This window comes from Gobio gobio (genome assembly GCF_949357685.1).
Source record: "Gobio gobio genome assembly, chromosome: 8".
NCBI classification, from domain to species: Eukaryota; Metazoa; Chordata; class Actinopteri; order Cypriniformes; family Gobionidae; genus Gobio; species Gobio gobio.
The window spans coordinates 27,612,908-27,636,973 of NC_137114.1; the positions used below are offsets into that span (position 1 = coordinate 27,612,908).

A 24,066-nucleotide genomic window follows, 5' to 3' on the forward strand; every position below is an offset into this window, starting at 1 on the left:
ACCCCCAGTCATGTTAATCCAAGCATTAATAAATGGAAAGATGTACAACTGTATTCAAATTGTGCTCTGGTGTTTCATCCTCAAATAAAAGGGACGGGACGGGGCGGGGGGCGTCGTGATCAGAGATCTGCAGATGTAACAATATCGCAGAGTATCACATTTTTAGATTCGCCATTGTTCTGCTCTTCCCCTACGTGTGGTGAATGTCGTCATATTGAATCTGCAGTTAAAGAGGCTTTAACTGCTGAGCTAAATAAAGAGCTACGGGGGGTAAAGCACTGGCGGGAACTGTAATGAAATGAATGCTGGGATATAACCCTTAATGCTCTCTATCAGGCACATACATCTGCTCCTAATATAACAGGGAGTGCCTCCAGCCCGTCAGCCTTTGCGCAAGATTGATATTTTGTTTATTAAAATCCAGGAGTTTCACTCGTCTTTTCGCATCCTTCCTGTTCCTGCTAATGTTCATCAGACCCGCCAGTCAGTTGCTAGCTCCTGACGGATTTCATATTCGCCAGAATATCTAAACGGTTGAAGTCTTTCTCTCTCTCTCTCTCTCTCTCTCTCTCTCTCTCTCTCTCTCTCTCTCTCTCTCTCTCTCTCTCTCTCTCTCTCTCTCTCTCTCTCTCTCTCTCTATCTTTTTTTTTTACCGTACTGGGGTGCATAGGTGACTTTGGTCCCTCCGACTAGTGGGGAAGGTGAGTTCTCAGCTGTTTGAGCCCACACCTCGTCTATCGCTAGCTGTAAAGGACGAGCAAAAATGTTATTGCTTTTTTCATCACAGCGAAAATTACACTGCTTCTCTCTGAGAACGAGCTGAATTTTCGCACTCCCAGTCCACTACTTCTGCAGTGCGCCCATCGATCCAAGTGGATAGGCATGAGGGGGCGGGGGCTGGGGGAGGAAGTGAATAAGCGGGTGAGAGATAGAAAGAGGGAAAGAGTGAGGGAGAAAGGTTAAGCTAGCTCCTCGGCCGCTGGCCTGGAGGTTTGCTGGGGCTTTGCCACGCTGAGGTGCCCGGCTTGATTCCACTCCCATTTCATTTTGGAACGAAACAACCTTTGTCCTGCTGTCATTTCCCTCACGCACGCTCCGTGACCTGCCACTCACACCTGCCGTAATGAAAGCTGACATGGATTTTCTCTTAAATTTGTGGATTTGAACGGAAGGCCTGCCAGTGTTTCTAAAACCTTATTTACATACTAATTAACTGGCTTAATTACTGAATTTTCAAATGATTAATATCATTATAATACTTGTGTACACCAAAAACACCAGATGGAAAACATACTGTGGCAGTTAGATTGAACAGAATGGTAAATAACCAGAACCATCAGTAATATTGTAAAGAAATCCATAATAATTCTCTATCTTTTTTCCCCCAAACTAGTTGTTGCATACCTGGTACAGAAATATTGTATCAGAGACTTTTTTTTTTCAACCAAGTTTCAACCGTAACTTGTATATTATTTATATATATTGTGTATATATATATTATATATTGTATATATAGTATTGTGTATATATGGTATATATTGTATACAATATATTATATATTGCATATTACTTTTTTATATACAATATAAAAATATGTATATATTTTACATATTTTATTATATATTATATACAATACAAGGTTATCATGGTTGACAAAATCAATTGTTCTATCGCCATATCTATTTTTGTAATTGAATGTCCTAGGCCTAATGATGTGATCAGTTTCAATCTCTTTCTTGTGTATTGTTTCACTTTTCGTGTCTAAGAAGAAGCTCTGAATGCACTATGGAATACATCAGAGTTTCGGATTATGTATAGGAACTGAAGTAACTGCACTATTGTGATTTTTTTATTATTTTATTTTTTATTGATAAATGATTGTATTGGCACAGCTTTAGTGTATTGTTATTCTAATCAGATTTCAGTGTTTCGATTTCAGAATTCGAATTGAGTTAAGGTGACAAACAGGATGCATAATTACAGTTTGAAATGCAAAAGTGTTCAAATTAAAGTTTAATTTAAAAATTAAAACTGTTTTTGTTGAGCCTTGATAAAGCCTTTGAAAGTTTTGTAGTGTATATAGTTTGAAAGTATTTTAGTTTATATATTTTGTTATATTTAATAAATTGCATTTTGCGGAAGAACACCAGGGTGGAAGAACACTTATTTATTTTTTAGCAATTTTGCATTTTAGTAAATTCCTATTCTTCAATTTTGCCAGTTTAATTTCATATTTATGAACTGAACGTAAGTTTATTCTCCAATATGTAATTTTGAATTAGTACAGTTTCATGCATATACTGCAGCATTTTGAATTACATGTTTTTTCCTGTCACCTATAGATATAAAAACTCCATGTTTTATATATATATATATATATACATATATATATATATATATATATATATATATATATATATATATATATATATATATATATATATATATATATATATATATATATATATATATATATATATATATATATATATATATATATATATATATATATATATATATATATATATATACAGTCAAACCAAAAATTATTCAGACACCAGATACTTACTAGTTTTATTAGTGGGTGCAGGACACTATAGTTCATTTATGTACGTGAGGATAGCAAAATAAAGTAATCTGTGACACATTATACCCAAAAATTCTTCATACAGTGGACTACCAGTAAAATTGATACAAATTTAGGGCCAAAATTATTATGACACTTTGACCTGACCATGTTTTTCTTAAGTGTTTTTTGCTAATTTGTTCTGACACAGTTTAAGTTCTTGTCATATTTTATTACCATTTTCTAAACTGTAGCGAATAAACTGTGATCATGTGAGAAAATGTTGAAGGTGGATATCATATATATATATATACACATATATATACACCCCATATGATATCCTGCTCCATTAAGTTTCCTATATTTCTCATTTCCCAAACCACCATTTTGGCTTGAAGACACAACTCCCATCTCTATTTGTAGGTGCTACTAGGGAGACATAACTTGCACCTCGCTAGCTCCCAGGCACAATACGTCCTGATGGAAGGGCAATTTGCCATGCTAAAGCAGGGAAGAAAGCGGATCAGCTTGGCATGTTAAAGCGCCATAAATAAAATACCATTGTGACCTGTTGGTCCTGAACAGCTTGCAAACAGAAATGGAGGGTGGGATTCATCAGCAGGCCCTCTGGTCAACACCACACTGTCCTGACAGTGTGGATAAATCTTAGCTGGCCCACTTGTGCCGTTCCAGTGTCATGCCTCGAGCCGAGTGGAGTAATGACTGGCTGTAACATCAGCTGCTGCCCCCTTCTCCAGGCCAGGTTCTCCTAATGCCACCCTGTCTCTGACCAGGGGGTTTCTGGCTCCACGCTCAGTCTCATTCTGTCTGGATCCGTAGTGGCAGACTGTGGCTCACTTATAGCCGAGAAGCTCTCATAGGCAGGAACAGAAAGCATGAATGTGTGGTCCATTGTATTTTTGTAGCTTTTTGGTTCATTGCAACACTTCAGCACTGTCGATACAGTTGTGTTAAGAGGTAGTTGATATTCAGTAGAAGCTTTGTTTCCCTGAGCACTCATACAGGAGCCAGCAATCTGTGCCAAGCCCCCTGTTGTCACCTTCTCAAGTGCACCACACATTGACAGTGTTTGCACACTCCAAATCTCGCATTACTTGCGCATTTCCATGCCTGCAGGAAATATATGATACTGGAACAAGCAACGTTCTGTTCAGACTATTTATTTACACTGCAGCTTCTTTTAATCCGTTTATAAGAGAGCAAATCACTTAAAGAAAGCTCTCTTACTTTATAGCATCTTGAGAAGGTTGCATTATTCTCTAGTATCTGCAAGCTAAAATCTGATACTTGTTCCAGAGAGTTCTTGGGCCATTATCGCTAATGTGTGCTCGCTGCCCTCGAAGATGTTAATAAAAAGAAGGTCTGCTTCAGTGTTTTCTTGGCTATAGAAATGGTAAAGGGGTCATGTTTCCAGATCAGATTACGTCACCTGCAGTGCTGCACCAGTCCTGTGATACAGAGTCTAGATGTCATCCACTGATAAAATATCCTATGCAGAGGTCAATAAATTGGCGATAAAAGGTTTTTATCATGACATTTGTACAATTTTTGTCGATAACTACATATATCTAAAATTCTAACTATCTGTCTGTTTATACCAAGGGAGCCCAGTCCTGTTCCTGGAGATCCACCTACCTGCAAAGTTCAGATCCAACCCTGATCCGTCACACCTGTCTGTAATTATCTAGTGCTCCTGAAGATCTTAATTAGCTGGTTCAGTTGTGTTTTATCAGGGTTGGAGTTGAACTTGGCTGGAAGGTAGATCTCCAGAAACGTTGGGCACCCCTGCTCTCTCAATTTACCCCCCCCCCCCCCCCCCCCAAAAAAAAAATAAAAAACCTAAAAAAAAAATATTTAAGTTGATCATTAAGGTGAACTTTCATGTAAATTGCAGAAAGAAATAAATATTTTTTTATTTATTTAAATAGTTTTTCTGCTCTACATTTTCAAACTTTTTGAACCAAAATAAACATTTATTTAAATTATTGGTTTTTATACGGTTTGACTTATTTTTAACTTCTATTTTACCCCATTAACATCAATATCTTTAGTCACCAATAGTCTTTCTTACAATGAATATGGTCATTATAGCACTCAAGACTCGGGTTGGGTACCGTTCACATTTTAACCGGTATCGGTACCGGTACCCAACGGTACCTTTTTTCGGTACTTTAGGGATTTACATCAATAACTATAAATAAGTCATTTATAGAAGTGTTATTGACATTATGCCAGAGCTGCCCTGGTCTCTGTCTGCCATTGTCTGTGATGTTTGTATACTGTAATATTTACTAGATAGTAGGCTACTAGGTACTTAAATTTAATTAATAAAAACAACCATATTATTTTTTTCTTTTTAATTTAATTTCTATGAAAAGATTTCCCACACATTATGTGCTGTGTATTTTCTGCTAATCAAATGAAGACATAAGACATTAATTAAATTTTTAATCTTTTAATTTAATGAAACTTTTTTTGTCAAACAAAGTGCTGCACAACTGAGCTTTATAAAATTAATAAAATTGTAATTTATTACTTAAAAAATTAAGTTTTGATTATTATTACATTTGTGTTAGTATTATTAATTGAGACGTATCTTAATTCTACTGTACAACAGTGATGTATTTGTCAAGACAAACCGGACTTTTATTTTGACGTGTTGCCGTTCCTTTGAGTTTCTGTGTTTATGACATGACGGTAGTTTTTCTCAAATGACACGGTAAAATGCTCATAAAGTAACTCTCAGTGGCTCTGGAGAGGACGTTCGTGCGTTCATGTCCTCATATGAGACGGCAGAGATGGAAACACGTGACCGTCATAGTGATAGTGAGCACGATAGTGAGTGTGTGTGTGTGGGGTAAACCGCGCTTCTACGGCATTCATTCGCACAAAGACACGCAGGATTCGTATTTAAATAGTATTTTTGCGGTTTAATATTCACGGACACTAGTCTATATCAGCAGATGCGTTTTCAGGTACCGAAATTTGGTACCGATTGATTTAATGTGAATCGGTATTCGGTAGTACCAACGTAATTCGGTCGGTGCCCTTAAAAGTACAGAGTTTGGTACCCAACCCTACTCAAGACAGCTATTCACTTGGTCTTGTAGGTCAAGATAATACAACAAATAATTGATATTGTACCATAGTCCCAGCAAGTGTATTTTTATAATAGTAAATGGTTTTCTATAATCAAAACATAATATGCAGAGTCAGCAATAAGTAAGCCATTTTCAGATTGATCCTCTCCAATCATGTTTGAGCATCCTAACAACATTGGTTGTGCGAACAAATAATCTCACTCCAAACGAACCAGTGACAGTTTTTTGCAGTTCTGTTTGATCATGCAGAAATCACACACTTCGCCTTTAAGTATCCAAGTAAATGAGTGAGTCATTTATTGTTTTGCACTATATCAGATGTGTTGTAGATTTGACAAGAATAATGTGCTACTAAGAATGCATCACAATGTCCCTCAAGGCCACAACATGTCGTCAGACACAAATCGGTCAGCTTTTGCTTTCAAACAATAATTAGTGTCTAGTAAATAAATAGTGATTGTTTCTGGTTTTCCCTGACAGACACTGCTAGATGCCAGGATTTACACAGGATTTCAATCCAAAGCTCTGTACGCAATGTTCATACGCAATGGCTCTGATAATTAAACCTTTTAAGGGCATAATGAGCTTATCGGGGGGGCTTCCTGCGGAAAGCGATCCTCTGCACCTAATCTCATCTGTTCCTCATCTTTAGACTGTCAGTTAAGAGCGTGGATTTACATATATTTACATCACGCCTCTTCAGCGTGACAACGCCGAAGCAACGATGAGTCGATAACGGCATGGAGTAATCTGCCGTGATGACTGATGTCCGGGCCGTGGATTTTGGGGAGGATGTCTGGAGCTCCGTCCTGAGCTGCAGGTGTTGGTTTTTCTGTATCTTTGTGTCGGTCTTTTGCCTTTTAAGTAGATGTCCGCGGCGCTGAGAGTCGCTGAAAACAGATTTGCCGCATGAGCGGCGAGCGCTTGCACCAGTGGAACTGAAATCACTGCTTATCCACCCAGCAAAAACAGTGCGGTGATCCCCCACCTCATAAAGGACCTGTTGTTTGTCAAATATATATGTTCCCTTTTCACACCAGCGTTTTGTCACGTGGACCTGATATATCAGAGCTGCAGTTGTAAACATTTGACATCAGAATGAAATAAACATCAGGTTTAGACCTGTGCTCAATGCTTTTGATAAATCAGAGCAGCTATTCTCATCAATTATGGATTGGGGAACCTTAACCACAAATGTCCATTCCTTGGGAAAATGGGAAAATGTCTCCTTAGAGGCAGCACTTGCAGCGGCTTCATTCTTTAGTGGCTTTTGCTGGTTGGATGGCCAAATGTTTGCCGAATCTAAATGACTTTGTCAAGCAAGGACAGATAGTTGGCGTTTTTTTTAAAGGTTGTGGTAATCTTTATTTTCATGGGGAAAATGTGAAATATGATCTGAGCGCAGAAAAGAATTTCCTCAGACAGCATTGAGTGTCTTTTCTTTCTTTGACACTGAACACCAGGAGGGTGTTTATTATTTTTAAGGCCATTCTTTCTTTTTTATTGTGTTGTTTTGATCCGGCGTGCATTAATTGCATTGTTTTTCTGCCAACGTGAGTGTAACCCAGAGCAGTGCATTTAATCACTTGTGCTTAAAGCGAATGAAGCATGCGCTCAAGACATGGCCACAAGCGATTGCTCTCCACTCAGTTACCGGCCGGATCAGTGCGAAATTACGAATGAAAAGAAAGTGACTCCTCAAAATTAGCGCCGCCGAAACTCGATCCATCGTCCTTGAGCGGAAAAGAGAGCCTGGCTTCTTAAGCATTGATTTTTCCTGCTAAAGAAAAGTGCAATAACAAATGAGAAGGGGGGGAAAAAACGGTGAGCCGTGAGCTGGAGGGTGTCTGCGGTAGATGAGGGAGTAGATTCTGCAGCCGACGCTGACAGTCACTTCCAATTCCGTTATGCAAATAAACGTCTCCTCTTCCACCCAGCCGTGGTGCTAAATGAGACCTGCCTTTGAATATCCATTTCCTCGTCTGCCACTGTTTATTTTTGATCGCCGAGGTTGTTTGCTCGATCACATTCGCGTAAACACACGTGCATGTGTATGATCAGGCGCTGAGATGCGTTCAGACTTCTCTCTCATGTAACAAACGTGCCATTGATCCCACCTGTGTGTCCTGAATCTGCAGAGACATGTTTACTTGGACTCTTTCGTCTGGTTTACAGCTTTTGGCCACATATTTTGTCTGTATAGCGGGTTGTTTGTGTTTGTCGCTGAATCTCAAGATGTTAAATAGTTGTCTGAAATGCTGTTTGTTAGGACAGGATGTCTCTCATGAACTTCTTGAAAGAAAGTCACCGGCTGAATGTATGTGTGTGTATGTGTGTATGTATACAATAAAATAGAATTTTATTTGTTGAATGTTGTCATTTCCATTTAAAATGCATTGCAAGACTGCCGTTAAAGGCCCAGCTGGAAACTGTGTGAAACTGTGAAATTGCTGGTTTGTATTGCCCATCCTCTGTTTTCTCTGTTTTCTGTAAATGCTTTGAGTCAGAAAACCCACTGATGCTTTTGTCCCCTGATAAATAATTCAATGCGTCTGATTAAAAATTTTTGTAGCATGTGTTTTGGCGATTTCTGCCATGGTGTGACAGGCACGCGTGCACGTTTGTTTGACATGAGGAGAAAGGTGGATTTGGTTTTTCTTTCCTTACTGTCTGAGATTTAGTGAACGGTGATATGGCAGGTGGTAGATTCCACTCCCTGGCGGCTGAGTGAATTTAACCAAGTGTTGGATTGCGTTCTCTCCATCCCTCGCCTACATGTAAACACAATCTCCCCCTGTCTGACTGAGCTTCCGCCGGCTTGTATTCCCCCCTGTCCTCCCGCTGATACCTTCCACAGTTAATAAAAAAATGACCCCACAGACTTTCCAATTATATTTCTTACTTAAATGAAAACATGTTGTCAAGCAGCTTTGCACAGCTGCCATACAGGAACCCACCAATCTTGACTGCAGCAAGTTTATAGCAGTGAGCTAGCCATTTTGCTTCTTGATAACGGCAAAAGTTTATGTACCTTTGATTTTTAATACTTGTGTCATTCCCTGGATGACGTTGTTCTTGAGTCCCTTGTTTGTCCTGAGCAGTTAAACTGCCCAACATTCTTCAGAAAAATCCTCCAGGTCCTTATCCTGATGGCGTCATACTCAAATTAGTCAGAATATGAGTCTGATACTGCTCCATTGGGCTGTGATTATGGGGCGTGTTTCAACCGAACCAAGAAAAGAAGATACCTCTGCACTCAATTGGATAGACCTACAACCAATCAGAGCAATTGAGCGACGCATAGTTGTCAACATAACTCATCTGCACGCACACTGGAAGAAGTAGAAGAAGAAGATGAGTGCAAGCGATCTTTGCCGGTGTTGTAAAAGAATTAAAGGATACATAGAGTACTTACCAACACGATCATCCTTTTTGAGAGAAATAGTAAAGGTGAATGCATATACCAGGGGTCTCCAAACTGGGTCCTGGAGTGCCGCTTTACTGAAGAGTTTAGCTCCAACCCCAATTAAACACACCTGAACCAGCTTATCAGTGTCTTACTAGGGCCTTGTGAGACACTGATTAGCTGGTTCAGGTGTGTTTATTTGGGGTTGAAGCTAAACTCTGCAGGACAGTGGCCCTCCAGGACCGCGTGTGGAGACCCCTGGCATATACAAACAAGTTCTCCATTTAGGATTAGAACGAATTCAACCCAAGCGCTCTTTGGTGACGTGAACGCTTACGTTACTGTTGATCAACGGTCAATCATCGTATAAAGCACGCCCAGACAATTTCATTGGTCTGAACAGCTCTGGTTTGAGCATAGTTGCTTCACAACGGATCAAGTCCAGAACGAACTTCCCGACCTCAAATGTTGTTGGTAGGCATGTGCCGGTATCAAATTTTCATGTTGCGATTAATTGCTGAAGCTTTTATCACGGTATTCGGTATTATCACGATATTGAAATAAGTTGCAAAAAAAGTGTTGTCATACTATAACAGGTTAAATCACTTTCTTATAACAAAAGAACCAAACATTTAAATACAATAAAGCAATACACAAAAATGTATAAAGTAAACAAATATTTAAAACAGATTAAAGTGCAAAAGAATTATAAAGAACAATAGGTATGCTGAAATGTACATTTACCTAATATTAATACAAGCTTTAGAAGTATTTTTCATTGTCACTAATGTTAAATACTGGAGCCTTGTAGAGTGTGTGATTGAACAACAGTCAGAACACATTCAAACAATATCTAGGGCATGTAATTTAGTCCAGATTAAAATATAAAATGCAAGTCTTTAAGTATTATGAATTAGGTTATGTGATTACTGGGGAAACGGCTGCATTTCTGCTGTTCCGTCAGCGCCCTCTGCTGTCGAAGAATGAATGTGCACTTCAGCGTCTCCTCATTCCGCCATGTGCTCGGCTCATGAACGGTCTATTTACATCAGTGCGCGTTCCTCTTTGACGTGTTTTTCATTTTAAACGGTTGATGGGTAAAGTATTCTTAAAATTCATTCTAAAAATCTGAATAATTCGTAATAAATAATTATTCACTGTATTTTGAAGTGCCCACGATAACAATATTGTGCATGTTCATTATTGCGGTATATTGTATTACCGTTTACCGGCACATGCTTAGTTGTTGGCGGGGCTAAGTTCGGCTGGCATCCAGGCTACCAGGTCCTGCAAATTCTTCAGCTTTCCAACATCTTTTGCATATTTGAACCCTTTCTAGCAGTGCCTGTATGATTTTGTGATCCATCTTTTCACCCGAGGACAAATTGAAGGACTCAAATTCAACTATTAAAAAAGCTTCAAACATTCACTGATGTTCCAGAAATATATATTTTTTTATATATGCTTTCCCCCCAAAAATTATATCTAAATATAAACCATTGATAGTAAATTATTTTGATGATAATAATTTTAAATAAAATGTATTTATTTATTTGTTATAATTCTTTTAGAAGACTATAAATGAAGCATTTCTAGACTGATTCCCCCAAAGATTGATTCCCCAACAAACAAATACAAACGTACATCTTTACCCGACCAATGGCAAACAGAGTGAGTGCATTTGAAAACCAATAGTTTTTTTCTTTTTAAAATTTTTGGTGCTAGTGACGCAGAAATGACTCGCTTCAGTTGTAAGCATGTTGTTTTTGCCTGTTGTTTTAAGGTCAGTTAGTGTTTGGCCCCTGGTTAACTCAACTGCATGTTGTGTTCTCTGGCAATATAAGGTCACAACACCCGTGTGCTTTTCTTCATAACAGTCCTGCTATAAAAGCCCATAAAGGGCTGTGTCTCAGAGGGCTGAATGTACGGCCCCTGCTAATAAGAAGCATAAATCTCAAAGCGAGCTACAGTTGGCTTTGGCAAACTACATTTAAACGCAGTTTTATCGACACTCAGACAGGACCTGCCCCTTCCATGCCTGTCATAAAACAGGCATTAGCGTGGCATTTACTCATTGTGCCGGGTGCACAGCGTGTATGAGCTACTGACCAAGCTGAGGACGGCCAGTAAAAAGGCCACTTGTTCAGTCAATTATCAGTAATGGTGTTTAATGGCAAAGTAGCTCGACCACCTAGGGTGTACCAGGGGGGCTTTTAATGGCACCTTCCCCCTGGGCCTGGTGAGAATTTGCACAATTTGCCATCCTGCACCATGTGCCGCCGCGTCCTTCCAGTCGCTGCGGTCGGCTAATTAATTCCCCACCACATCAGAGCGCTGTAAGGCCACTTGTTTCGCATCGATCGGCATACAGCTAGCCTGGGGTCCCGCCACCCCCGTGGCCCCTCGGAGTCTCGGGCACAGGCACAAGAGCTAACAAGTAAAGGTCAGGGCCATTTTAAATGCGGCACTGTCGCATATGCAAGCGCCATTAGCCTCGCAGACTCTCCGGAACCTTCTGCCACCCCTCTAAGAGGCCTTGAAATGCCCTTTCCTCTCCCCTGCTGCGTTACTAGATAGGAAGAACTCTAAGAAGAGCTTTCTGTTCTTTTCCATGAATCTAGTCGCCCCTTTTTACCTCATTTCGCTCAGCGAATATAAAAGCAAGGCTGTTATCTGTTGGGGCCGCCCGGCCCCCTTACATACAGAAGAGACAGCTATTATCCCTCAGGCTTTTCTTTCACAGGAGAAGAGAGCGGACCTACGATTCGGCACAGACCCGGTGTGGGACCAAGCTCACCTTTGTGCCGTGTCTGTATATTGTGTGCCCTCAAGAGCTTCTTATCCCACAATCTGATGGCCGCTGGCAGGCTGAATCTATCCTTGAATACACGTCCCCTTATTGAAAGGCTGAATGGGTCGGGGTGGTTTGAAGGCAGCAAGCAGGACTGGAAGTGTGAAGTTGTGCATGAGGTCATCGAGTATAACTGAAGAGCTTTTGAGAATATAAATATTGAGGGAAAAAATGGAAGCCTATATATATATATATATATATCAGGTATAACTTTGACCACCTTTCTAATATTGTGTTGGCCCCCCTTTTGCTGGCAAAACAGCCCTGACCCATCGAGGCATGGACTCCACTAGACCCCTGAAGATGTGTTGTGGTATCTGGCACCAAGAGGTTAGCAGCAAATCCTTTAAGTCCTGTAAGTCACTATCTTCCCATAGTGCATCCTGGTGTCAGGTGTTCCCCAGGTAAGTGACGCACACGCACCTGGCCATCCACGTGATGTAAAAGAAAATGTGATCCATCAGACCAGGCCACCTTCTTCCATTGCTCCGTGGTCCAGTTCTGATGCTCACGTGCCCACTGTTGGCGCTTTCTGCGGTGGACAGGGGTCAGCACGGGCACCCTGACTGGTCTGCTGCTATGCAGCCTCATACGCAACAAACTGCGATGCACTGTGTATTCTGACAACTTTCTATCAGAAGCAGCATTAACTTCTTTTATATATAATAAATAATATTTTTTTATTTCAATGATGGTCTTGGATGGTACAAAGACTGTAAGAGAAAGATGGAGAGAAGCTGCCGGAGAGAGAGAGAGAGAGACTTCAGGCTGGTTATGAGGAGAGACAGTTACATATGAGCCTGAGTCGAGGGCTGTCTCCTTCCATCATGCCTTAGTGCTGCTGTAGTCAAGGGTCTCTCCTCTTTCTGGACAAAACTAAATGCTCCGGCTACAGGCCTATAAACTAGCGTCCATCAGCAAGGACAGCTTAATTAGAGTCAACAGACATCGCTGTGATTGTGAAAGGCAGGCATGATGGTTTATATTCCCACATTACAATATTACACTGTTCTTAGAATCTCACTTTTAATGCTAGTAGTTTCTCAAAAAAATCCATTGACATTCACATCAACATTTCCGTTAGATGCTATGATGTATTAATAAAAAATACTACAAGGTAGAAAATGAGTATTACCAAGAAACCAACAATTTAGTGGCCAATGACCTTATATGAATAAATTGTATGTTTCATCATAACCAATAATTAAATAAAATAAAACGTTTAAATTTTTATTTATAATTAATTAATTAATTTTTAATTAATGTATTTATTTATTTCATAATATTTCATTATTCATTTAATGAAAAACTGAGTGGGAAATAATTCCTCATATATTAAAGGGTTAGTTCACCCAAAAATGAAAATTCTGTCATTAATTACTCACCCTCATGTCGTTCGACACCCGTCAGACCTCTGTTCATATTCGGAACACAAATGAAGATATTTTAGTTGAAAGCTGATGGCTGAGAAAGGCTTCAGATAGGCCTCCATTGGCATTCAGTACATTAATCCTCCCAAGACCCATAAAAGGCACTTAAAACGTCGTTACAAAGTCCATCTCACCACAGTGGCTCTACGATAATTTTACGATGCGACGACAATAATTTTTGTGGGCAAAAAAAAATCAAAATAACACCTTTATCCAACTTGTTATTGTCTTCCATGTGTGCCTCCATGGCGCATGCGCGAGAATATGACGCAGATCCGGCGCTCGGACCAGAAGGGATTTGTTTACAAGCAGACGAAGACGCGCGTGTCTAAGCTGTTGAATTCTACATTGATCGTGCTTTAGGTCTCGGCGTAGTTCTCAAAATTGGGCTTAAGTGTGCATTTCATGGATTCCCGAACCCCAGCGCTACGTCATATTCTCGCGCATGCGTCGTGGAGGCATACACGGAAGACAGTAACATATATATAACATATCTTTTTATATATATATATAAAAAGAAATTTCAGAGCAAATGTATATATCAAGATGTCAATTATTTCCAAAAGCATGGAAAATATATATTTGTTTTACCTTTATCAGCAGTTATTGTAAATGTATTCATTTGTCTATTATAATTTATACATTTTTATTTGCAGATAAGGCTAAATCATAAAGAAGAAAGTTACTTTCAGATAACCTCATGCTTCTGGTGGTCATTTATGAAACGTGTTCCTCTGAACATAAGGCACAGTTTGTAGAGGAACATAAATATGCAGTGAGGGATAGCGGAGGATAACAGATTTCCCTCAGCCTGTATGAGAGCACCAGTCAGTGTGATCTTTATTGGAAGTGATTGAGGGTGATGAAGAACTCTAAAGCTCGCAGCTGTATTGTTCTCTATGGGGCTGAGTGACTGATGGCTCCTTTTGTGGAGGGAAGGTGTTTTTCCAACCGCCTGTACTTTAGGACTAATCTCAGGGACCTCTGCAAGAAATAGTGGAGCGTGCGTGGGTACGTCAGGCATGACATACACATTTTTTGCATTTATTAATATTTGTGCTTGTCTGTAATGTGAAAGGAGCAGAAACGAGCAGGTTCAGACGTACTGATGTGGGATGCAGTGTGTGTGTGTGTGTGTGTGTGTGTGTGTGTGTGTGTGTGTATGTGTTTGAGGGCTATGGCTGGCTGCACTCTGAAGTGTGTCCTTGCAGACAGGGTTTTCCTCAAGGATGAGCAGGCCTCTGTCAGGGTCAGACAGGATGGTACCCTTGGGTCTGTGGAGGGATATCATTCCTCACAGAACATGGCCATGAGCAGCTCTCAGATCTGTGTGCGTGTGTAAATGCTTTTAAGCTCCAGTAGTTATCTATTTAAGTACAGGTACATAACATATTAAAAATATCTGTTGTGGAATACCTCAAATACCACAGACATTGTCGACCCACCTAGGATCCTTGATGAGCATTTAGGCAGCAAAGCAAAGTCCTTTATTTCCCTGCTGAAAAAACTGCTTAAACCAACCTAAAATCATTTGCTCGTTGTTTCTTAGCTTTGCCAACCCGGCAAGTGGCTAAAACCGCTCTAAAACCAGCTAACCAAGCCGGGAGACCTAGCAAACCAGCTTAGGCTGGTTGAAACTGCTCTTTCAGTTAATAATATTAGTATAAAGTAGTACGATATGTTTATTATCAGGAAAAAATTCTCCAATGTGTTCATCCTGTCAGAATCCGCTGTCCATTAAACCATTCATTTTACTGGACTGTAATACTTCTAGGAACTTTTTATTCTGTTGAAGGGTTTTTAACAAAGTAAATCCAAATTTAGTCAAAATGACATGTAGCTTTTTTCAAGTAATTATTCAAGTAAGCAATATTAAAATAATATTCATATCAATAAATATGTCTTTTTTATTATTCGAGTGGAATTTCAAACAAAGCACTGGCACTTTTGACATTACTCATGTTTTCTTCTCTGTTCTCTTACAGGTAGAAGATGCTATGCTTATGTTTGATAAAACTACAAATAGACATAGAGGTAAGTGCCCATTTGTTTTATTTATACGTGCGTGTATCTGTGCTTTTGCATGTGTGTGTAATGTTATTATGAATGTCCTTCAGTTAGACTGTGCCGTTAGTCGTGCAGTTCACAGTTGCGCTCTGAAGACATTGAAGCGTGAGTTTTCTGTATGAGTACAGGAGCCCCTGTGCTGCGTGTTACATTATAGCATTATATCTTCAAGGACGTTTCATTTGAGCCCTGAAGGTCAAGGCTAATATGGTCCAATAAAAGAGCAGCGATTTCCACTGTAGCCAATCCATCGACTCTATTTGATTAGTCCGACATTTACCATTGGATGCGCAGGGTGGAGTGTTTCTCGGTCATGTTCGCTCACGCCTGCAGGCTTGTGAGAAATGTACAATACCTTCACACTTATGATATACTGGACTTGAGGTTATTGCTCACCTGAGCGAGGTTTCTGTTACTTTATTTGTGAGACTTTTTTTCTGAGAAAGAATGAGTTTATTGGAATTTTACAGGGATTTGGGGTGATTTTTTTTTTTGTGTGTGTCTTTGCCTAAAAATTTCATTAAGTGAACAAATAATGTGTTTGATGGAGTAAAGTAAATGAGAAATACGGAGATAAGAGGTTAAAAGAAGAAAATTAGGAAATGAGGAGAGGAAAAGAGAAGAGAAGATTAGACGAAAAGAAAAAAATTATGACAGAAGATAAAAGGGAAATGAGGATGGGGAGAAGAAATGAGACAAGAATAAAGAAAGACAAAAGTAGAAATGAGGAAGAAGATGAGAAGAAGGTGTGAGAAACGATTAGGGAAGAAGAAGAGAAATTAGGAGCTTGAAGGAGAAATTGGGGAGGAGATGAGAGAAATGTTGAGAGGGAATGAGAAATGAGGCGAAAAGAAGATAAATAAGGGGATGAGAGAAGAATAATAGGGGGAGAGAATGATAAACGAGAGGCGGACAGAAGTGAAATGGGAAGCATAAAGGAGAAATTGGGAGGGGGAATGAGAAATAAAGAGAGAATGAGAAATAAGAGGTGGAGAGAAGAGAAATAAGGGGAGGAGAGAAGAGAAATGGGGAGAGGGAATGAGAAATGAGGTTAGAAGAAGAAATAAGAGAAAGACATGAGTGAAATGGGAAGCGTGAAGGAGAAATCGAGAGGAGAGGGGAGAAATTGGGAGAGGGAATGAGAAATGAGGGGTGAAGAGAAGAGAAATGGGAAGCATGATGGAGAAATAAGGGGAGGAGAGAAGAGAAGTGGGAAGCATGAATGAGAAACAAGGAGAAGAGAGAAGGGAAATGGGGGGAAGGAATGAGAAATTAAGGGAGGATAGAAGAGAATTAGGGAGCCTGAAGAAGAAATAAGGGGAGGAAAAAAGAGAAATGGAGAGAAAGAAAAGGAGAAATGAGCTGAGGAGAGATGGTCTTTGGTCAGAGTGTTGTGTCTGCTTTATCCAGCTCTTATCCCAGTCTTACTGTGTGGCTTTAGCAGCGTTGCCTCTCATGAGGACATTATAAAGGTGAGCGCAGCTTTAACTGGCGGTCTGAGAGAGAGAGAGAGAGAGAGAGAGAGAGAGAGAGCAGGCGAAAAGAGAAAGAGGTCACAGACGCACTGCGAGACATGCAGAGAAATAGCTAGCAGCTTCATGCTACAGTGTTCACAGGTATAGCATCCTCCTCTGTAGCGGCCTGAAAGCCACGAGAGATTCTTAGCCTTGAGTGGCCTTTATGTGGGCTGAATGAAGAGGCCGAGGAGCAGCGCTGTGTCTTTTATGCTGCATAAGTGGCTTTCAGTGCTCACAGATGGGCAGGTTGTGGAAATGAAGTTGACGGTATTAATCTTTCAACCCGAGATTTGCCTTTTAATCCATATCGGTCATATTTTAAAGGTGAGTGTGTGCGTGTCTGTTTTTGTAAGGTGTGCGTCGGATGTGCATCGCCTTTCGTTTTTCTCTCTCTCTCTCTCTCTCTCTCTCACTCACACCCCCCACCCCCCAAAGGACTTTCTGTCCTCCTGGGCGTTGCAACGCTCTCGACTGCGGATCACTGTCTGTGACATCATCAGAACCGCTTTATAAGTCACAGTGATCAATCTTCCTTTTTGCACGATTAGCAGCTAAGCTTTTTTTTTTAAAAACTACTTCACAACCTCGAGTCAAAAACAGTTCACAGGTGATCGCAAATCGTCCGTATCACTGAGCATTTCTAAATGTCAAGTTGGCCTCCAATCCGAAAAAGGCGCGTTTTCTTTCTTTTTTTAACGTGGAGATCAGAGCATCTAACAAATACACTTGCTGAACTTTGATCCACACTTTCTTCTGTTTCTCTATTATGCCTGTCCCCGATGCCCCCGCCTGGGTGCTCTTTCATACTCTTGTAAATACTCCCATAGGGCATAGTGTCCGTATCTATAGGAACGAGGGCGGCAGAGGGTTTTCGAGGAGCCATGGCTCTCTGGAGAGCCCAAACTGTGTTCAAGAGAACAGGCAGGTCGGAGTGAAGGTGGAGAGCGTCTGTTTAGCGCTAGCTTCGGCCCCTAGTGGGAAAGAAACACTATTATTCTCAAACCCTTGCGGATGTAGCAAAGAGCAGCGAGGTCGGAAATGAGACTAGCTGCCATTAAACACACCGCTGGTAAACACCAAATGCCAAACAATGTCGTCAACAACCAGCCATTTCCATTAAAGATCTTGCACGCTTTTCAAAGAGATTCCTCACAATAGCGCAGCAACAATAGCCACTTGCAGATGTGTTTAGCTTTTGTTTACTTGCCGGTCGGAATATGTGCGATTGTCTTTTTGTTTATCTGTGTCCTCCTCGTTAAATTTTTTTCCAATGGTATCTTCAGCTAAATGAGGTGCCGTGGGGGTCACCGTTTTTAATAGCCTCACAGCAATTACTTTATGTGGCTGCAGCTTCCACCGAAATGAAGTGGTCAACTGGACGGTAATGGGAAGGCAGAGAGAGACATTTAAAATAGTTTTTGAAGATTAATGTTTAAATGAATGTTTTTTTTTCTTCTGAAAGAAACCTCTATTTGAAAAGATAAAGGGCAAATAGAAATGGAGTGAATGGTCAGTGCTGTGGCCTGGTTATTTGCTCACATGCTCCAGCTGCATTCAGTGGGCTTTAATGGCTGAAACCAATATATAAAGATCAGAATTTTTTTTTTTTTTTATGTTTCAATTTAACAACTTTAATGACATGTAGGATATAATATATAGCCCCTGTTTCACAGACAAGACTTAACCCTAGTCCCAGACTGAAATTCGTGTTTGAGCCGTTTTAACTGAAATCAACTTGGACTGATATATGTTAAAATATGTCAGTGCCATTGTTTTGTCTCAAGATGCACACCTGAGGGCGGGGGGTATTCCAGAAAGCAAGGTTAACTTATCGTCACATATACCTTGAACTCTCGGTTGATTAACCCAAACTTTGCTTACTCGAGGTATGCTGGTTCCAAAAACGAGTCCCGGAGTTCAGACAGCTCAGAGTATGTTCAAGGTTAACACACAAGACATTCTCAACAGAGCAACAAATCGAGGATTCACCATTGAAACATACGCTAAGACAAAGTTTGCCATTTATATTCATATTCCCCGCCATATAATATTGTTAACATTGTATTAAATAACTGTAACTATATAACAAATTTAGTTATATTAATATAAGTTAATTAATTATTTAACATGCATCTGAATAACAAACTAACCCTGGAACATAACCCGCTCCGAAGTGTGTTGAGAGTGAGTTGCTATGGATACCCTCAAAGTAACCTCCGTTTTTGAAACCAAAATTTGAGGTTATCCGCTTACTTAGTCTTAAACATACCCAGGTATGTCACACAACCTGCTTTCTGGAATACCCCCCAGTGATGTTTTTTTCTAAGGCATGTTTATAAATGTTACTTAAATGTCCTAATTGAACTAAAACCTAATCTTGGCTTAATCTATCCCTGTAGATTCCTATCCCAAACCATAATGCCCCCCCCCCCCCCCCCCACCACCACCACCACCACCACCAAAATACAACTTTAAAATAATCAGCCATTAATCCAGTCTTCAGTGTCACATGATCTTTTAGAAATCATTCTAATATACTGAGTTCTTATTAATGTTGGAAAAAGTTGTGCTGCTTAATATTTTTTATACCCTGTGATACTTTCTCAATCAATTTAACACATCCTTGCTGAAACAAAAATAGAAAGAAAAAATAAATAAATTACTGACCCCAAACTTTGAACGGTAGTGTATAGTGTTAAAAAAGATTTCCATTTTAAATAAATGCTGCTCTTTTTTTTTTCTTTTTTTCTTCTTCTTCTCATCATAGAATCCTAAAAAAAGATTGAATTAAATATTAAGCAGCACCAATGTTTCAGACATTGATAATAAATCAGCATATTAGAAGTTTATTCTATTTATGTATTTATTTAAAAACGTTTATGTATTCATTTATCTACTTGTCTGTTTTGTGAAGAACCATTCATTATTATTATTATTAATTAATTAATTAATTAATTAATTAATTGGTGAGCCTGGAAGATATATTGTTATATCACGAGCTCATGTGGGACACTAGAGTTCGAGTTTCGGCAGTGTTGTGTCTCAATTTCACCCCCTTTCCCCCCATCATTCCCTGTTCTCGCTCTACTTCGACTCTCGATCAATAAATGGAAAACTACCCCCTTTAAACACGCCTAAAAACAGTTGCAACATGGAAAGATGGAGTTAGAGAAAAGGACCAATGTGTTAAGCACAAAATAAAAAGACAATCACATTACTTCCTGTTCCCTCCACTGCAGCACAAGACAATCTCACACTCTGATGTATTACTGTCATCATCTCGGCTGTATGCCTGTAACTGTGCGCACAAGAGAGAGAGAGAGAGAGACAGAGATGCTAGTGGATGTCAGAGGACAGAAGTAGAGACAGACAGTCTCTAATCCTCTGCAGTCTGTCTGTCTTCACACCCCCCTGCAAGACTATTCAACACTGTCCTTCAGCGCAGAGGTGACGAACACGCGGCAGCTAAAAGACGCTCTCTATTTATCCCCCTCTCTGCTCTCCTTCTCCCGTGAAAAGGGCGTTAGCCGTGCCAGAATGGGAGGACAACAGCCAAGGTCTTGCATTCAAAGAGAGAGAGTGAGAATGATTGTGGTGGAAATCGAACTCTATGGCGGTAGAAATGCCAATAAAGCCTGTCCTTTTTTTGCTGTGTCTGTAAAGGCTTTTGGCCCCATATACACACTCACACTCCATCAGGGCATATTTTAGTCTCCTCATCTTTTATCTCTTCTCTTTCTGCCTGTCTGTCTCGCTCTCTCCCTTTCTGCTGCTTTTTTCTTCTCTCGCTGAACAAGTCTCAAGTGAATATGCTACATCTGTACTTCACAAAATGAGAAACAAAGTCTGTGCTGCGCTAGCCTACCGGAGCCTGATTTTACACACCTTAGCACAATTCTGCTCTGATAATCTCAGCGCTGAACATTCATCAGTCTGACTGTGTAGAGACACTTCCTTTGTCATCCAGAAAGCCCCCCTAAATACTGGGCATGTCCATAATGGTCATTTCAACCACTTGGAGAGCTCGACACATAAATCAGATGAGTGGGATGGAGGGTGATGGTCAGTGCACACATGCCTCAGATTAACTTCTTGGGCCATTGCGATTGCATTGCAAATCCAAGTCTGTATGCTGTTCCTGTGTAATTGTTTATGTGGAACACAAAATGAGCTTGCTTGCTTCATTTATTTCATTTTTTGAGAAATCCTCTTTTTTCCATACAAGTTTGTTGTGACCACAGATGTCCAAAATGCTTCAAAAAGTACAAAGAAACATCATAAACATAATCCATATTACACGTGCTGTGTTCAGAGGGCCTGTCCAAATACCCACACTTAGCCACCTTTGCGCTTGACCACTGTATTTGTCCCAAGTGTTCGATATAGTGTGGGTTTAGTGTGCGTTAATGGCACTAAGCTTTGGCGTTTTTTAAGACCTGGGACAGTCTTGTGCACTTACTTCCGGTTGTGTGTGCGCACTCTCAAGTGGCCAAGACTGCAAGTGTAGGTACTTTTTCGGATAGGCCCAGAGTCTTCTGAAGTCTTCCATCAAGTGTTTTTTGTGTCGTGATCATAGACCGTAAAAAAATATGGACGACACCTCTTCACTACCTTCCACTGAAGAAAAGTGTAGCCTCTGGAGGTCTGAATATGGCGTTGACATCTTGCGCAGATTTGGGGCCGAGTCTGCGCAGTAGTCACCTCGGGACCAGAGTCTGCGCAGTAGAGAGCATGAAGTAGAGCCACGATATCAAAAGCCCACCCAGTGCCTCAGAGACAACTTCACTCAGAAAAGCTGTCAATCATGACGTCACCCCCCCCCCCCCCCCCCCATTTTTATAGCATCAAATAACTAAAATCAAACTTGTTTAAATAAACAAACACAGTTTTACACATTAAAACTGCCTAAAATATAGAAGCCATCTTTGGGAAAAAATAAAAGAGGGGCGGGGTGATGAGCTATACCGGGACCAACCACCTGGGGGCAATCGAGACGCTTTGGCTTCAGTTTTTAACACAAGTGCGGCAGGCTTGGTCGTTATACAGTGGTTATTTTTTTAATCGCAAAATCCACAAATGCAGTTTGAGATCTCTGGTGGAGGGGAAGATTAAATCTTTAGGAAGATTCAAATTTTAGACATTTATGCGTATAATATATTTGTATCTACATCAGGGCTTAAAAACGGAAAAAAAATATCAATTGGTTCACTCCGAGCAGAATCGATATTATAGCGTTTCCGTTTTTGCGTTCCTCAATAAACATTACTGTTCCGAAAACGGTTTGATATGAAAAAATACCGGTTAATAACGTTATTTTAATTTAGCCTATACTTTAAACAAATATGTATAAATAGACTTATTTTCACTCAATAATATAACGCATGGTAATTAAACTTGAATATTTATTTCATAACATTTTTAAAACCAGAAATACATGCATTAATTACAAAGCATAAACAGCGGACCTGTTTAAATGGAGCGTTAGACAATCGAGATTGGCCTCTAATGCCTAATTATTTTCAGAAGAGTGATAACATTCTTTGTACATAACTTTTTTTCAACACGACTTGTTTTAAAAATTGCATGAATAAAGAATAAACTGGATAACCATTGCTAGTTTTAAAAACACTGCGCAACACGTCCTTGCATCACATAATCAAATTCAGTCAGCTAATAAAGCTTGATCATTTAATGCAATATAACATACCATTTAATACGAAGCATCAACCGTCTATATAGAAAACATTGACCTGTCCTGTATTGGCAATCTAAAAGACTATAGTAAAAATGTTTGAAGTAAAAAGACTATAGTAAAAATGACTATCGAAAAGAATGTCCAATACCTGCATTGTAGACCTCAGCGGGGAAAGAAATGTACTTGAGGCATGAAAATGTGCGCTCTACACTGACGATAGATTCATAGATGACTGGATGCATTTCACTCACGTTTGATCCGTCAACGTCACATGCCATACTACTCAATTCATGATTGGTCACTGCCAAATTAAAATATTAAAGAGAACGATAAAATAACGTTATTTACCAGTTAATGGTCATTTCAAATTAACGTTTCTGTTCAGAACGATTCAAATTGATTTTGATTTCATTTCCGTTTTTGTTCCTCTTAAAATTTCGTTCGTTTCCGTTTTTCGTTTTCGTTCCTTGAACCGGTTCAGAGCCCTGATCTACATATAGTACACAATATGTAATATTTAATAATAGTAGTACACAAATAATGTGCACTTTCATGGTGTTTTTGTAGCATTGAAAGTCTGCAGTGTCCATGTTTTTATTACCGCCCCAAAATGTCTCCATTAATAACTATGTAGCAGATTGCATGTTTTTTTTATTACACAATTATTGTGTTTTCATGATTGATCGTAGCTGTCACTTCCAAGTACTCAAATACTTGCGCTAATCCCTATGCTGTACTATAAGCACAAGGAGCATGTGAACAATTGTTCAAATGTTATGAATTTGTATGTCGGGTGGCATTCCCAGACCTGACAGAATAAAAGAGTTTTAAAGGGACAAAATGAATAAAAGTGGAAGCTCTTCAGTTGTTGATGGCTTTTTCTGGCGTGGAATATTGCTGGCGTGGCATTTCGAGAGAGGTTCATTACTGTTGTTGCCAGCTAACGATGCCCCTCATTGTCATTTAATAGGCTGTGCAAACAGATGTGTCCCTCCAAAATCAAATGTTTGTCTTTCTACATAGCTGACCGAAGCACTGTGCGTTGTATCATTGTTTGTTTGTGTACATAAGAGAGAGAGTTTGCACATGTGATCATGCCAGTTTTCTGTCTTGTGTGCTTTGCGTGCGTTCAGAGATAATGTTATGTTGGCGTATCTGTGTTTTTGCATGTGTAAGTACCCAAAAAAGACACAATTCGACATCTTTCACATCCCACCAAGTGAATTTCTGCTTTTGTTAATATTTCATCCTCAGATAATAATAAATGATATGATGAAATCTGCTGAAAGAGTGGTGTGTTCCGCAGATAAGAAGACAGAGTGTGGTTTTACAAGATCAATATGAAATGATAAAAACTTCACGATCAAGGTTAAGTCAAATCACTCCCAGAGTGAAGTGCAGCATTTTTTGC

At 39.7% G+C, this 24,066-nt stretch overlaps 1 protein-coding gene across 27 annotated transcripts in view; it reads left to right on the forward strand.

Annotated features, from left to right (window-relative positions):
• msi2b (musashi RNA-binding protein 2b) overlaps nucleotides 1-24,066 on the forward strand; it is a 283,664-nt gene that overhangs the window by 143,132 nt on the left and 116,466 nt on the right. For all 27 annotated transcript variants that reach the window (XM_079823481.1, XM_079823487.1, XM_079823492.1 and 24 more), the window contains one exon: nucleotides 15,362-15,410. In XM_079823481.1, coding sequence (XP_079679607.1) covers nucleotides 15,362-15,410 — 49 coding nt within the window. The remainder of the gene's footprint in view (nucleotides 1-15,361; nucleotides 15,411-24,066) is intronic.